General features: G+C 48.7%; 1 protein-coding gene across 1 annotated transcript in view; it reads left to right on the top strand.

Annotated features, from left to right (window-relative positions):
* The window catches only part of LOC128949486 (mitogen-activated protein kinase kinase kinase kinase 1-like), a 124350-nt gene extending 107153 nt beyond the window's left edge, over window positions 1-17197 (top strand). Inside the window, 4 exon segments of the mRNA XM_054294342.1 lie at window positions 16625-16785; window positions 16935-17098; window positions 17101-17142; window positions 17145-17197. Of these exon segments, the coding sequence (XP_054150317.1) occupies window positions 16625-16785; window positions 16935-17098; window positions 17101-17142; window positions 17145-17197 (420 nt within the window).
* The last annotated feature ends 482 nt before the right edge of the window (window positions 17198-17679 follow it).

Here is a 17679-nt window from a genome sequence, read left to right as displayed (position 1 = left end):
GAAACATATAGAGCAATAAATCGGCTAAGGCATGGAACACAATGACAGGAAAGAGAGATAGGGATAGGGGAATTGATGGGCTAAGCATGTTCAGAGCCAACGATGTCAAACTGACCCTAAGAACCTTGCCAAGCCATAGGAACTAAGCCAAGTACACCGGGAATTGGCCATATTAGGATAGGAGTTCAAAAGTTTAAAGAGGAAGACTCATCAGGTAACCCCTGCCCATGATGAAGGCAACCGGAACGACCACCAAAATGATCCTCAAAAGAGATGTCTCCGCCCACGCTCCGCCCACACCACTCCTCTTATGAATATGCATGCAAAAACATGATTATGCATGTGATATGATGTAACTTTATATTCAAAACTGTATAAAAAGCTTGCTTCTGTCACTAGATACTCAGAAATCCCTTTTGTGATTTCTCCGACGCGTCGTAATAAAATACCTCCTGTCTATGCTGACTTGAATTGAGTCTCTTAGGCAGTTATTCTCGCCTTTTGGGGCATAATTCGGCATCATTATCTGGCACCCCAGATGGGACAACCAGACGGGAGATCGGGACCTTAAGGGGTCCTCCGGAGCCGAGTCTGGGGCCGGGACCCTCCGGGCGCCCCTGACAGACTTTTGTCAGAGGAGACTCCCCCCCTGGACCAGCGCTCTTTGGTGGACGAAGGGTTTCCTGCATCTCCTGCTCCAATTAAGTGGTATTTCAATTGTTTATTGCTTATTGATTTTGGAATAAAGCGCTTTAATTGGGAAACGAGGACCAGACGTGGTCGCTCGACGGGAAAGCCAGGGGACGCCTTGGCAAAATCCCATTTGGAATTTGGGGTTAGAGTCCCCATTTGGAATTTGGAATCGGGGTTAGAGTCCCCATTTGGAATTTGGGGTTAGAGTCCCCATTTGGAATTTGGAATCGGGGTTAGAGTCCCCATTTGGAGTTTGGAACTTGGGGTTAGAGTCCCCGTTTGGAATCGGAGAATTTGTTAAAAGAGAGCGTGTTTTTTTTTCATCTTAAATGTTGTAGCTTTGTTTGAATCTTTAAATGTCGTTGTTCTGTTTGGATCTTTGAACTACGCCTGGGAACGTATCCAGCCAAGCCCAGGACCCTGTCCAATTTTTCCCTGTCCCTGATAAGGTTTTGAGGAGATATTCGTGTCATGTTTTTGTCTAATATTATGTTGTCTGCAAGTATTTTGTAATTTGCTAAGATACGAGTTCGGATTGCGGGACAAGGACTCGGTATTTTGTGTTAACTGTAATTTTTGTGTATATAAGAATTTATTGTGATATTATCTGCAAACTGTACCTTGGTTTACAGCTGTTTTTACGGGTGTGACAGCCTGAAGTCGACCAGTGTCGGTACCACCAGAAAAGGTAGGACAGTTCGGATTGGAAAGTGTGGGTATGAATGAGAGCGAATGAGCGATTAGAAATTGTTTGTATGAAGTGTTAAGATAAATTGACATACAGTGTTTGCGGGAAAGAGACTAAACCGAAAACAGACACAAAGAACAGCCATGGGAGGTCAACAGAGCAAGGACATAAATATGAAAACCCCCTTAGGATGTATTCTAAAGCACTGGAAGGACTTGGGAGGAATTCCGGGGGGAAACATAAGTAAGAAGACGCTCCTTAAATATTGCACACAGTGGTGGCCATTATATAAGTTAGATGACAATGAAAAATGGCCCCCAGAGGGAACAACTAATTATAATACTATTTTACAACTGATGCTTTTCCTCCGCTGGCTTAATAAATGGGACGAGGTGATGTATGCTGACATGTTCTTTACCCTAAGAAATAAACCAGAATGGCAAAAAGAGTGCGGGATAAACGTAGCACCTCAGGATCCTCTAGTGTTGGCCCTGGAAAAAGATAAGAAAGGTTTAAAGCCTAAAGAACGTTGTTGCGATGCATGTAGCATTGGGCAACAATGTCTTAAGTTAACAAGAAGAGACAGTGGAAAGGAGAGCGAAATAAGCCTGTGGGAATACCATCCCTTCGCTCCAGGGCAGGAAGGGCCTCTTCCCAGGCCAAAAGAAGAACAAGGGGATCCTAGCCCATTAAAGGAACTGGACCGATGGTGGAAATCTAGGTTTGGGCACAGCCCCCAGAGACTAGATAACGGTTGGGAGGAGGGTACCCCCGTAAAATCAGGGAACGATGAAAAGAAAAACAGCCCTCAGGGACTAGAAAGTCCACAGGGGTCGGGGAGTTACATGGATGCTGACAGCCCACCCAGACTGGAAATCGAAGGGGGGGAAGGCAGTCCATCAGGAGCAGAAAGCCGAAGGGAAACACGTAGCCTGCCTGAACTCAGTCCATATGGGGATAACGACACACCCAGGAGTGGAGGCATCTGTAGAATGGAGACCAGCACACCAAGGACTGGGGACAAAAATAACTCACTGAGAAGTGGCCTCTCTAAATTGAGAGGCGACGTCTCTGAATTGAGATACAGTGAGAAGAATAGTGATGAAACAGGCGAAAAGGAGGTGGAGAGCAACTCACAGAAACTGAATATAATAATTCAGATAGAAGATAAGAGGGATGAGAAAAGAGCAGAGGACGAGAGAGACAGCAGCCCGAGACACGATAGGAGCAGGCAGATACAGAAAGGGCGACAGATGCAAGACGAGAATCGAATGGATTGTGTAATAGAGATAGGAGGTGAAGATGAGGAACAGGAAGGGGGAAAGAGGGAAGAGAAGAGAAAGAATAGGGGAGATACCCAGGCGCAGGAAGAAGATCCCGGGGACGGGATCAGCCACTCGTATTATACCAGATCTGTGGCACGGGGAGAAGCAAAGCAAAGAGAGAAAGGGAACCATACGATAGCTCCTCTCCGACAGCTTATGCCAATGGTGGGGGAGAGGACTAGAGTAAAGGTGCCGTTCTCAACAAGTGATCTGAACAATTGGAGGGATGAGGCAAAGAATTTCAGGAGGAATCCAGAGGGGGTAGTGAAGAGATTTGAGTTGATGGCAAAGAATTTAGATATTGATTGGGAAGATATCGAGGTGATGCTGTCGGAGTTGACGGATACAGAAAGGGAACTCATATTGGAAACAGGAAGGCGACATGCTCAAGTACTATCAGGGAGACTAGAAGATAATTTTCCCAGTAGTAAACCAGAGTGGGACCCGGGCAATGCAGAGCACTATCAGCGATTAGTGCAGTATAGAAAACTGATAGCGATGGGCTTGCGTAATGCGATTCCTAAGGCTATCAATTGGTCAATGCTATATGACATCAGACAGGGAAAAGATGAGACCCCATCAGAGTTCCTGGATAGGCTTAGGGCAGCGATGAGACAATACACACCCCTGGACCCGGCAACAGAAGAAGGGAAACAGCACTTGTTAGGGTTGATGATGGGACAGAGTAACCCAGACATCAGGAAGAAATTACAAAAGCTTGAGCATCCAGCAAATAAGAACCTGGAGACACTGCTGAATGAGGCATGGAAGGTATACAATAATAGAGAAGTTGAGGAGAAGAAAAAGGAGGACAGGAGGATAGCTCGAGTAGTGGCTGTGGCAGTGGCAGCTCAGAGGACAGGTTACTCAGAACCTGGAACTAGGGGAAGAGGTAGAGGCAACCCAGTAGGAGGGAGGGGGAGGCTCCAACCCCACCCGACTAGAGTAGGGCCAAATCAGTGTGCTTACTGCCTAGAGATGGGACACTGTAAGCAAGAATGCCCCCGACTAAGGGAAAGGCTGATGGCCACCACTACTACCACACATCAGGATAGCGAATGAGGGGGACTGGTGGGCCGTACCCTAGCAGACCCACTGGTTAAAATGGAGCTAGGGGAAGGTAAAAAGGAATTGAACTTTTTGATTGATACTGGAGCAACCTTTTCGGTTTTAAATCAAGAATTGGTACCTAAAAGTGATGAATTTGTACAAGTTGTGGGAGCAACAGGCCAACCAGAAAAGGCTTACTTTTTGAAACCTATTAAATACAAAATCGGGAAACAAATGGGAATTCACCAGTTCCTGTATTTACCAAATTCGCCAAAGCCCTTATTGGGGAGAGACCTGTTGGAGAACTTGGGAGCCATAATAAAGTTCAACAAAGACAAATTGGAATTTCAAGTAAATGAGGAACAACTGATTACAGCTTTAAGCCTAACAATCAGTTGTGTGGAACCCAAACCTGAGAATCACAATTCCGAGCGAATTCTGAGCGAGACATACCCATTAGTCTGGGCTACTGATATACCGGGAAGATCAAAGCAAGCAGCACTGATTGTTGTCGAACTTAAAGTTGGGGCAAAACCGGTGAAAAGAAAACAATACCCTCTGAGGATAGAAGACAGGAAAGGGATTGAGCCCATAATCAAAAGGTTTTTAGAACTAGGGTTATTGGTAGAATGCGAATCGGATTTTAATACGCCGATCTTGCCAGTAAAGAAACCTAATGGGGCTTATAGGCTAGTTCAGGATCTGAGAGCAGTAAACGAAATAACCAAGACATTACATCCGGTAGTTGCTAACCCATACACGCTTCTAACCAGACTAAAGGAAAATTTGGCCTGGTTCACCGTATTAGATTTGAAAGATGCATTCTTCTGCCTTCCCCTAGCCCCCGAGAGTCAGAAGATTTTTGCTTTTGAGTGGGAATCTGTAGATAAAGGAAGAAAGACTCAACTTACCTGGACGGTATTGCCCCAGGGATGGAGCAATTCCCCCACGATTTTTGGAAACCAGTTAGCCAAAGAATTAGAACAGTGGGAAAGGCCGCTGGGAGATGGCACCCTTCTGCAGTACGTAGACGACCTCCTAATAGCAACAGGGACAGAGGAAGAATGCATTGAATGGACATTTTCCTTGCTAAATTTCCTGGGTTTAAGTGGATATTGAGTCTCTCAACAGAAGGCACAGCTGGTGCAAAAGGAAGTGGTGTACCTGGGATACGAAGTCTCCAGAGGACAGCGATCCCTGGGAGCAGCTAGGAAAGAAGCCATCTGCCAGATGCCTAAACCAGAGACGGTGAGAGATCTACGCGCCTTTCTGGGAATGACAGGTTGGTGTCGGCTATGGATCTACCAGTACGGGATACTCGCTAAGCCACTGTATGATTTGTTGAAGGAAACCGAGAATGTCCTAGTTTGGACTCCCGAAGCAGAAGGGGCCTTCAAAAAGTTAAAGCTGGAGCTAATGAGAGCACCAGCCTTAGGTCTCCCACATGTATCAAAACCATTCTGGCTGTTCTCCCATAAGCGACAAGGGATGGCCCTAGGAGTCCTAGCACAGCAGTTGGGACCACATAAGAGAGCCGTGGCCTACTTCTCCAAGCAACTAGATGAAGTAAGTAAAGGATGGCCAGGCTGTCTGAGGGCAGTAGCCGCAGTGATAATTAACATAGAAGAGGCCAGGAAGCTCACGTTGGGTCAGAAAATGACTGTGCTAGTATCTCACGCTGTGTCGGCTGTGCTGGAACAGAAGGGCAATCATTGGTTGTCGCCCTCCAGATTCCTAAAATACCAGGCCATCCTGGCTGAATCAGATGACGTAACTATTCAGATAGCTAACATTGTGAACCCAGCTTCATTTCTAGAAGGGAGAGCCCCAGCAGAACCCATCGAACACGACTGCCTGGAAACAATTGAAGCTGTCTACTCCAGTCGCCCGGACCTCAAGGAGGAGCCGTTCGAAGATGCGGACAACTGGTTTTCAGATGGCAGCAGCTTCGTGAAGCAGGGAGTAAGAATGGCTGGCTATGCAGTCACTACCACAAAAAGAGTAATTGAGTCTAACCCTTTGCCTGCAGGGACTTCAGCCCAAAAGGCAGAACTGATAGCTCTGACTCGAGCCCTGGAATTGGCAGAGAACATGCAAATTAATATATGGACAGACTCTAAATATGCCTTTTCCGTTGTACATGCTCATGGAGCCATCTGGAAAGAAAGAGGACTGTTGACTACACAAGGGAAAACAATCAAGCATGCAGAGGAAGTTCTGCGATTGCTAAAGGCGGTCCAACTCCCAGCACAAGTGGCCATAATACATTGTAAGGGACACCTGAAAGGTAATACTATTCCAGAAATAGGGAACAGGAAGGCAGATACAGAAGCTAAATTGGCTGCCTCAAGGGCTAGGGAAGTGAAAGTAACGGCCCTAATACCAGGGGAGCTGGATACCGACATCCAGCCAAATTACCAGGAATCAGATCATAAATGGATTCAAAGAAATAAGGGCAAAATATTAGAGAATGGTTGGGGTCAACTGGAAACAGGACAGTTAGTAATACCAGGAAACGTGATGTGGCAGTTTATAAAAGCAGAACATGAGAAAGCCCACTGGGGCTTGGATCCGCTTTATCAGTACCTGCAAGCTAGGATAGCAGGACCGAAATTATTTACCACCATAAAACATGTCACATCCCAGTGTGAGCGATGCTTGAAGAACAACCTGAATACAGGGACTAAGATACACCAGGGAGCAATAAATCGAGGTAAATTTCCAGGTGAAGTATGGCAAATTGATTTTTCTGAACTCCCAAGAAAAGGGGGGTTTCGGTACTTGTTGGTACTAACTGATACATTTTCTGGGTGGCCTGAAGCATTCCCTTGCAGGACAAATAAGGAAAGAGAAGTGACTAAAGTATTGTTGAATGAAATTATTCCACGGTTTGGAGTACCGAGGAGCATTTCCTCAGATAGGGGTACACATTTCTGTGCAAAAGTAGTGAGAGCGATAAGCAAAGCATTACAGATTAAATGGCAATTACACACGCCTTACCGTCCACAGGCCAGTGGGCAAGTGGAAAAGATGAATCATCTTATCAAGCAGCAAATTGCCAAAATATGCCAGGAGACTAATTTGCAGTGGTATCAAGCTTTGCCTATTGCTCTGCTGAGGCTGAGAGTCAAACCAAGATCAAAAGAAAGGTTAAGCCCATTTGAAATCTTGTATGGTAGACCTTATGCTATGCAAGTTGTAAATGGGGACGCCATAGACCAAATTGGTAATCAGTACATTTACGATTATGTAATTACGGTGGGGAAACAGTTTGATAAAAATGCTACTGTAATGATGGAGCACCAACCTAAACAACCTGATTGCAAATTGCATCCGTTTAATCCCGGTGATTGGGTGTATGTTAAGAATCTTTTAGGAAAACCCCTACAAGAGAAGTGGGAGGGACCTTTCCAAGTGCTGCTGACTACCTTCACCGCGGTTCGGATCAAGGAGCGACCTACGTGGATCCATTACTCACGGGTCAAGAGAGCTCCGGAGAACAAACAAGAGGAGTAGACATCATGATCCTGACTCCACCTCAAACCTTTACAACTCTGATCATTGGACTCTTGATAAGTATAGCCTTTCCCCAAGACTCTGCCCCAATAGACCCATGGTCTTATGCACACCAGTGTATCCACCCGGAGTTGGGAATGAGGGGACCCTATTTCGAAGTTTATGCTCTGCGTAACAATCAGCCATACCCGAGTAAAGTATGGGATCAGTCCTCCATGGTAGCATACAAGGGAGACCAAATCCAAATTGGGTGTCGAGAGCTTGACCCGGTAGAAGGAAAAACAAGGCGGCTAGTATTAACAATTAAACCCTTGATGCCAGCCTCTGAACATAACCTAATTACTTTTAGTCCAGTGAAGATGGGCCAGCCCACTGTCTGGACCCAGCAAAAGAGCCCAATCTCATGCCAGTGGAGTGACTTCCGGGAAGATCCACCCGGATCACAACCCCAAAACTCGGTAATCTATACAGAAGATTCGCTTGGGGAACCACATCCTCGAAACATAACCTTTGACCCCCACCCTCTTCTCTCTCCTGCGGGAAAGATCGTAGTATCTAGTGGTCCTGAGGAAGGGAGAGCACAGTGTGAGATGACATTTAGATTAGACCAGTCAGTGACGTTCACATGCGAAAGGGAGTTGAAAACGCTGGAGCGGGGTTTTGGCTTCCCTAGGCGTGCTGTCCAATATGAGGTGGCATTATCGGGAGACATGATCCCATTGTATCCAGATCTAGACTTACCCCAAGAAACCACTCCACCGGTGGAATGTAAAATAGTGCATAACCTGACCTTTATAGGGCCTCAGGTGATAAGAAAATCTAATGAACTAAAATTATTGTTAGACCCCACTTATTCTCTGAAAAAGGTGCGGATGAACATTCATGCTGATGTTACGCATTTGCAGAAGGATTGTCGACCATTTGTACAGCAAAGCCTCAAGGGATGGAATGCATGGCTAGCGACAAGGTCTTATCACAGAAGGGCACAAAGAGATCTGAGTGGGTGGGTTGGCACCGGATTTGGTATATTAAACACGATAGATCAGGAGGTATTAGTGAACAAATTAAGTACCGTCACGACGAACCTGGGAAAGCTTAAGATGCCCCTCAGTTCATCCACGCTTACATTAGCAGAAACACAATCGCTAGTAGTAAAACTGCTAACCATGGTAGCAAACCATACTGCAGAGGATTTTGTGAAGCTCGCTGATTATACAGGGGAACTCAGCAAAGACATTGCACTCGCTATTCAATGCTCTCAGACGCAACAATGGGTACAATCCGTAGCGGCAGGAATAATGAGAGAAGGAACGTCAGGTATATTACCTCAAGAAATGAGGGAAACAATATTAAAGGACGATCATACTACACAATTTGAGAAGGATAACCAAGCCTGGTGGCAATTAGTAAATTTCACTTATGAGCCCCAACAAGAACACATTGAAGCCTATGTCCTCACCATTAGTGCGGCAGAGGAAAGAGCTATCTTTCCTATCCTCACTCTAGGGACAATACATCAGGATGTCATTGTCAGGCCAATAGACCATAATGTCTGGGCCAGTTATGACTATACCAAAAAGAAGTGGCAATCGATTAGCACAGAAGCATGCATACCTAGAGGACAATTAGGCTATGTTTGCGAAAACGCTGTGGTAGAAGCAGAAGATTTATGCTTAGATGCCGAGAATAGTCTATGTACCTTTGAAATGCTTCCACATAATAGAACACAATCACAAGTTTACTATATAGGGAATGGGTGTGCTTGCATGAGGACAGCTTGTGACAACATCACTATAGGTAGTTGCCGGGAAGAGACTAACAATATTAACTTTTGTGTATGCAACTTTACCAAAATAGTAGGTTGTGATTTTCATTATACTGTCCCAATAACTACTCAACAGCTAATTAACGCAGATTTTAACCTATATCAAGAGATTCCCAAATTACAAATAGGGATGGACGTTAAAATTCTTAAAACAATGCTCGCACATCCTAAAGTTAAGGAATTGGTGCAAAAGGTGAATCAAACGACTAAACGAATGGTATGGCAGGTAGAACATGATTCAGAGAAAATAAAAGATGTCCTGACCAAAGTAGAACACGTAGGCCAGCATCATTGGTGGGATATCTTTACAGGATACTCCCCAACAGCTACACAGGTCTTCAACTACCTGGTGCACCCAATGCTAATAGTAATTGTAGCTCTGTTACTACTAACTCTCACAAATATTTGTATGTGGTGGAGACTAAGAATTATTATGAAAAGGACCCAAATGATTTGGGCTATGGTACGAGCGTATCAGCGCCCTATAGGATCAGGACTTGACGAAAGAATTCGTAAGTTATAAGAAAAGGGGGGAAATGAAGCCCCAAAACGGATAGCCTTCAAGAAATAATGAGTTAAAACATGGAATGTGAAACATTCGAAGAAAGCATAGCACTTAGGAAACATATAGAGCAATAAATCGGCTAAGGCATGGAACACAATGACAGGAAAAAGAGATAGGGATAGGGGAATTGATGGGCTAAGCATGTTCAGAGCCAACAATGTCAAACTGACCCTAAGAGCCTTGCCAAGCCATGGGACCAAGCCAAGTACACCGGGAATTGGCCATATTAGGATAGGAGTTCAAAAGTTTAAGGAGGAAGACTCATCAGGTAACCCCTGCCCATGATGAAGGCAACCAGAACGACCACCAAAATGATCCTCAAAGAGATGTCTCCGCCCACGCTCTGCCTACACCACGCCTCTTATGAATATGCATGCAAAAACATGATTATGCATGTGATATGATGTAACTTTATATTCAAAACTGTATAAAAGGCTTGCTTTTGTTACAAGATGCTTAGAAATCCCTTTTGTGATTTCTCTGACGCGTCGTAATAAAATACCTCCTGTCTATGCTGACTTAAATTGAGTCTCTTAGGCAGTTATTCTCGCCCTTTGGGGCAAAATTCGGCATCAACCAGAAGTTGGCACTATTGGCTGAGGGGTTGCAGCACAGCAGGGACCGGATTGGGTTGAGGGGGTGACACCACAGGTGGTCTCTGATCCGTTCGGGTGGCAGGAGGGTTGGGTCAGGGCTTGGAGGGATGCGTGGGGGCAGGGGGGGTGGGCGGGCTGGGGATGCACACCTGGGGGGTTTGGGGGTGCGCAAACAGTGCCGCTGGTTTGGGATACTACAGGTATAGAGTGAGCTGGTGTTACTGCGCATGTGTGCGGCTCGGCGCAGGGGGACAGGGTGTGGCCATGGCTCGGGAAAGTGGCGGGAGGCACCGGGAGGGTCGGGGCGGTCTTGGGAGGGGCGGGAGCGGGGGCGGTGACGGCGGGGAGGGCGGTCGCGGGGCGGGGGGGAGCAGCGCGGGATTGGGGGCGGCAGCGGCGATAACGGGACCGGGGAATGCGGCAGGCGCGGCGGGGGAGTGGGGGGCAGGGCGGGGACAACAGCGGGAGCAGGGGAAACCGCGACAGAGCAAGCGGGGGCGGGGAACGGCGGCGCGGGGGTAGGGGGGACCGGGATCGCGGGGACGGGAGGGGGCAACAGCAGCACAGGCACGGGGGGAGGGAGGAGGGGGCAGAGCGGCGCAGGGGAAGGGGTTGCCGCAGCGGAGGGTACGGTGGCAGGGACAGGGAATGGGGCCCCCGAGGCCGGAGGCGGGAAGGAAGCGGGGCCGGGGGGGTGGGGGGCTGCAGAAAACGGGGAGTTGGGCAGCGCGGGTCCAGCGAGGGGGGGAATGTGGGGGGGGTGCTTGGGTCTGCCTCCGAGGTGGTTTCTGCAGGAAGCACTGCAGAGCCCAGCGGCTCTCTGGCCTGCAAGGCACATTCCTCTGTTATCTTATCAGCGCAATTGGCATATGAAGAGGAAAGATCTGTTAGTTTGGAACTTTTTTGAGAGTTCGATTTTTCAATCGTTTTTGTTATTATATGAAATAAAGGTAAGAAGTTAGTAACAGAAAAGTCCTGTTTTGTTTGAAACATATAAATGGTGTTTCCAACTGTATCCTGAAATAAACAGAGCCAGGAGACTTCTCCTTTTTAATGCCTTTATTAAAAGTGATCAGCTCAGGGTTGAGCAGCTCAGCAGGGCTGCAGTCTCCCGTCGTTTCTCCCAGGGTGACTCAGAGCAGGAGAATAAGCACAGCTCTGTCCACTAGGAGCAGAGCTGGGGAATCACGTCCTCATGGAGGCTTTTACAGCGTGGTGTTCCCGTCACATGTTACCCCTCTTGGCCCAGTCGACTTGGTCTCACCGCCGGGGACGACTCCCAAGGTCAGGGCAAGAGGGACTCCGAAGGTGTTCCGCATCTTTGCAGGCTCAGCACTCGGCTCCTCACGTCCAGATATCACTCCAGTCTCTCAACTCTTAGGTGGCTCGTTGTTTTTGGGGTTCCTGCACGTTTGGAGTAGGGGTCCCACAGCATGCTGGTCCTTGGAGTCACTTTGCATAGCCCCCCCCACCCTCTCAGGTCTCTTCACTATTCTGGGAAAAAGTACACCTTAGCCTCGGGCAAGGCTCTGCTAATACAAAAGGAGCGATTAGCCACAACGACCCGTGATTACAATAACAAAACACGCAGAACTTTGGCAGCAACAGTGATCTGGCTGCCTTTTTGTAACTTTTTCTCACAAAAAAAATTAACAGAATTTTTGTTCATAACATATCCCAGAAAGAATTTTCAGTAATTGTGGTCTTATCTGTTTCAGGAAAATGCAGTGCAATCCAAGATACAATTTTTTTAAGAGTCTTTTTTGACAGACTACCTTTAGAAAAAGTGAAATTGTTAACAGATAAGGTTTCTACAATGGTTAAATATAACTCTCTCTCAAGTGAGGTTAGTCTTAGGGTGCTTAAACAAGTACCGATGATTTTCAAGCCCTTTCCACAGAAAAAACGAAAAAAAAAGAAAAAAAACGAAAAAGGTTTTTTAGAGCACCCAAAGGTATGTGCGCAATCTTAAGCAATACTTACGTCCTTTGGGGTCAGGGGTCTGTGGAAGGGTGTCTGCTTCTCAATTCTCCTCGGATTTTATCTCGTCCAGATGTGTTGTTGAGGGTCGAATTGAGCCTTCCGCAGAGAGGATTTTCTAAAATGAAAAGTCCTTTCGCAGAAGGAGAGGCTTCCCGAACAGGCAATAACAGGAGGCCCTGAAAGGCTCTGATGCTCCGGTGACGCTTCGCTCCTGGGGGCCAGGGTCCGACAACACGTTGGGCGGCCACTTAAATGAGCCTTTCTTGGTCTTATCTAATGCAAGCTATTACAGCTCCAGAGCTCAGCTCCCAGGGGGACTGAGTGCCAGAGGCCAGCTCGCTCTCAGACCAAGGCCGCGGGTCAGCCCCTAGCAAGCAGGGAATATTCAGCTTTTAGTGATTAGGCAGCTCTTATGATTTCAAGCTCTTTGCTTGCTAGGCAGCTTTTTCCCTTGGCCTAAGGCTCCAGCAGACGGTAGAGAGAGGAGAAGCAGAAGACGCTGGCTGTTCCACATGTATGGCTTTATTGCAGGGGTTCCGTGAAGGGTCTCAGCTCTTCTTCTTCCGAGTTAGTAGGGGTACAGTATGCTACTTTTATACCCTTGGCCCAGATCCAATCCTGACCAATGGCCAGAGGTTAGAGTGACCATAAGTGACCAACAGTAGGGTTAACACAATATTGCCTTACATGGCTATAGGGATAGGTTATAGGGCGGTGGTCCATGGAGACAGGAAACTTCTTTGCTGCTGTGTCAGCATTCTATTTTCCAAGGGGCCCTGGCTAAACTTGAGGGGTTTACTACACTCATAGTCTAACGTATTTCTCTCCTAGTCCAAGCTACTTTCTCTGTGTCACCAAGCCTAAGCTTTCAGCATCACAAACCTCCTGTTTCTTGCCTGGCAGTTTCTGGGATGGGGCATCAGGAATGCAATTACTTGAGTGTCAGTGGCACTGCAGAGAGCACTTGATGTAAGAATCCTCTGAAATAACACAGGCAGACCACACTGATGCTGGAAAATGGCCTGTAAAGCTGGTGTCCACATTTGGAGAAGCAAAATGTGCTATTTCTGATGGAGGTTCCTACTGACAGAGTCAGCCAATGAAACTGGCTCTCAAGGCGAGATCATTTGGATGTTGCAGTGGCTGTGGCAGCCCCAGGGTTTGGGTTTTTTGGTTGGCATAGCAAAATGAGCTCTGAGCAGCATCTGTGGCAGGGAGGAAAGTGCCCCTGGAGCTGGGGCTGAGGCCCCGGGCTGGATGTGAGCCCGTGTGGGTGTGAAGGGAGCTGGCAGAGCGCTGAGTTTGCTTTCCCTGCAGGCTCGCGCTCTGATCCGGCAGAACGGGACCCCGCAGCTGCAGGAGCCCCGGCGCCTGTCGGCTCTGCTGCGGGACTGCCTCGAGTGCAGCCTGGAGCCGGACGAGGAGCGGCGCTGGGCTGCCCAGGAGCTGCTGCAGCTGAGGGCCAGGGGCTGCAGGGGAAGCAGCAGCGCCAGGGAGGGGTTTTCTTGTGGGGCCCCCTCCGACAGTCTCCAGTCTGGCTGCGTTCCACACGCAGAGCAAGCAGAACCCTCGCCTGCTGTGGCTTGGCAGCTCCTTTGGAGCTCATCTGGGCCTGGTGCCCCACAGCGAGCAGGGACATCTTCAAGCAGCTCAGGGGGCCCAGAGCCCTGCCTGACCTGAGGTTGGATGGTTCCAGGGAGGAGGCACCTCCCACATCTCTGGGCACCTTCTGTCAGTGTTTCCCCACTCTGCTGGTTAAAAAATTCTTCCTTAGATCTAATCTGAGCCTGCTTCCCTCTCCTGAGTTTCAAACCATTTCCCTTTGTCCTGTTGCAAGAGAGCCTGTGAGGAACTCTACTCTGGAAAGTAACAGTTCATTTCTTTCCTTTGTATCCTTTGGGCAGCACCCATTTTTATCATCAGCCAAGCCTCTCTCCAGCCTGACCCCTCTGATCACTGCAGTGAAGCAACTGAGGGAGCAGTGGAGGTGATGAAGCACTTGAGGACAGCTTTCAGTTACAGTAGTCAGGGCAACTAGTTAGTTATGGTAGTTAGCACTGGTAGTTAGTTATGAAAGTTAGCACTGGTAGTTAGTTATGGGAGTTAGAACAGCCTGTTTGTTATGGCAGTTGTTTGAATAAAAACTCTCTTAACCCTCAACTGCCTTGCCGTGTCCCTTCCTTCTCCCGCTGTGCCTCAGCTGCCCGGAGCAATGTGAGGGGAGAGCGGGCCCAGCCTGGCCCAGAGCTGAGCCCCAGCAGAGCCCTGGCAGAGCCCAGAGCAGCCTCAGCACCTGCAGAGTCAGCCTGGAAGGAGGCGCTTGGAGCCTTCTCGGCTGCACCCGGCTCTTGGTTACAAACTGGGTGTGCTGGAAAATGCCACCAGCTCTGCATGAGGGCAGAAGGGGCCCGGGGAAGGCCCAAGTGCTCCATGCAAGGGAAAAACCTGCTCTGGGTTTGTTATAAATAACTAGGTAGTGTTGGCTTTTGCTATTATGTATTGACTTCTGCAAAATATTCTTATTCACAACAATTTTGACAGAGTACAGTTTGTAATCACTTTTAACTGCTTTTGCTGTAGTATAATTTGTCAGCATTTTGTGGCCAATACCCTGACCCCTGTGTATCTCGTATCCTCAGAACATCATTTATGGATGATATTTTAGTTTGTGGACAGCATGAAAAACATATATTATAGTTTTGGCTTTTGCAAAATAGTAAAGTGGATGCCATGTGTTGTGCATTATAATGTTAACTTTTTGCAGAAGTAGCTGTAGTTGTGAAATAAGAACTAATGCTTTTATTTTTGTAAATAACTGACAATAACATTTCAGAGATAATTGTGAAATAGCCAATATTCATTTAAATACGTGTGGAAATAGCTAAAACTGTCTGCATGGTCACATAACATTTAAGGAAGGGATGTGATGAGGACCCCTGGCACTGACCCTTCCACTGTCAATAACTGTCACCTGCTGAAACCACAGAACAGGGCCACTTGTGAGGGAGTGACACACAACCCTCAAAACAGCAATCCACGATTCCTGCACGTGCTCTAAAACGGCGAGTTGGGGGTCAAACCAACCTGAAGAACTCCTGGAATATGTAAACGAGTTCAAAGAAATGTTTGAATATGTATAATCATTATGAATATGTATTTGAACAATACAATGGAAAAACTAGACAAGAAGAGTTTCTGTGGTTAACCGGTGTGCCTCTGGCCATCGCCAAACACCCAGCGCTGTTACTGATTTGTCCCTTATTATTCCTTATTAAACTTTCAAAAATTCTAAAGAGTGAGGCTCCTTTCTCAAAAACCCAAGGTGCTCACCCCTTGATCTTCCCCCAAAGCCAGGATTTGTCAATCCTAAACTTTGTCTGGACAGAGGAGAAGGAGGCTGCAAGGAAAAGGAAGATGCACTGGTGTGGAGGCCCATGGGAGTCTCAGCCTCCCACCCGTGGGGGACTGGTCTCCAATAAGAAGAATAGATTTCAAGGTTATGGTAAGAAGCTTGCTTCTCCCATTGATCTCTGCAGGCACATGCTGATTTATGGAAAGTTATGTTGCCCCATTGGCCCGTTGGCCTAATTACCCCAGTTCACCCCCTATTACCCATCTTTGGTTAGTCCCTAGAATGTTCTCCCTCTCTGTCCCTCCATTGGCCCTAATTTACTGCATTCCTCTGCCCCTGTTTCCCTATTAGCTGACCCGACCCTTAACCCCTCCTTTGCCCCATTTTCCCCCATATCCATCGGACCCTGACCCTCAGCTCCACCCTCACTACCCCATATAAAAACCCCCTGTGCCCTCAGCTTGCACCCTGTCTTTGTCCCTGGGCCCTGCTCAGCTCTGTCCCCTGTTCCTGTACCAATAAACCCAGTTTGCTGCAGATCATACCCAGACCCATCCTGCCGACTTTGTCAGCTTTATAAAGCAGCCGTGAGCTTCGGGCTCCGGAGTGCCGGACGCTCCAAGGGCCTCGGCAGCGCCAGGACGCTCCAGGCTGGGACAGCCAGGCAGGGCAGGAGGAATCACTGCCCCTTTCCCCTCTCTGCTGCTCCATCTCCCAGCCCAGCATCGCTGCAGGACAGCCTCACTGCCAACGCCATCCTGCCAGGGATGGACTGGGGGGATCTCCTTCCCCTTCCCTCTGGCATGGAGGCAAATCCCATCTTCTCCTTGACCACCCTCCTTCTTCTCCTCATTCTGTCCTTCATCCATCCATGTTCCTTTCCCATCTCCTTCCTCCCTTGCTCCTTCTTGTTCCTTCCTCTCCTCCTGCCTTTTCCTTTTCCTTTCTCCCTGTCTCTTCCTCTCCTTGTCCTTCCTCCCCCAGGTCCTAAGTTGCGGACAGAGACCAGGGAGAACAAATCCCTGCCACAGAACCTCGTGGAAGAGGCCATTTGGAACGGCTCCACGGCTGTGGAGTGACCTTCCAATGGGGAGGAATCCAATGGGGAGGAAAAGCCCCAGAAATCCCTCACGAGGAGGGGCTGCAAACGCAGCCTGGGGAGCTGTGAGGAGGCAAAACCCTCCCTGTGCTGGGAAGGGTTTGGGGAATGTGAGAAGAGCTTCAGGCAGAGCTCAGCCTATTCCTGGTGCCTCCAAAAACGGCGGTGCCAGATGCAGAGATCCATGGGGACACAGAGATCACCCATCAGATCCACGGGGATGCAGAGATCCCCCTGGAGATCCATGGGGATGCAGAGATCCCCCTGCAGATCCACGGGGATGCAGAGATCCCCCTGGAGATCCACGGGGATGCAAAGATCTCCCAGCAGATCCATGGGGATGCAGAGATCCCCCTGCAGATCCATTTGGATGCAGAGATCCCCCTGCAGCCCCCGGAGCAGCCACGCTGAGCACGGCGATGCCTGAGAGGAGGCTGCGACCCCGTGGCCAGAGGGCCCCGCTGGAGCAGCCTGTCCTGGCAGGACTGACCCCGGGGCACAGTGACCCACGCTGCAGCACTTGGTGGGGGCTGTGCCCCGTGGGATGGACTCAGCTCGGAGAAGTTCCTGGAGAAGTCTCCGGTGGGAGAGAGCCCAGGCTGCAGCAGGGGAACGACTCCTGTCCCTGAGCAGAGGGAGAAGCCCCGGGGCATGAACTGAGCCCGGCCCCATTCCCTGTCTGCGGCACTGCCGGGGCAGGAGGCGCAGCTGGAAGGAGGGAGGCGTGGGGGAAAGCTGCATTTAAGGCTCTTCACTTACTTCCCATTATCCTGCTCTGAGTTTTAGGAGTTTTCTGTCAGAAATCTCTCCCCTCCCCCACTCATCCACAGGGTTTTGGGGCGGTTTTCTCTTTTTGAGGGAAATCAAAGCGATGCACTGATGCTCCTAATTAGGGGTAGGAGAAGTGAGGCTCCAGGGCTTCCCGCTGAGCCGGAGCCACCGGAGCCACAGTGCCGGGAAAGCCGTGGCGGGAGGTGCGGAGAAGTT

The sequence above is a fragment of the Melozone crissalis genome, unplaced genomic scaffold (genome assembly GCF_028551555.1).
Source record: "Melozone crissalis strain CALT ecotype California unplaced genomic scaffold, PUWL_Pcris_2 ptg000244c_1, whole genome shotgun sequence".
Taxonomy (NCBI): domain Eukaryota; kingdom Metazoa; phylum Chordata; class Aves; order Passeriformes; family Passerellidae; genus Melozone; species Melozone crissalis.
Note: the sequence above shows the minus strand (reverse complement) of the source record. Positions and strands in the feature narration are given on the sequence as shown.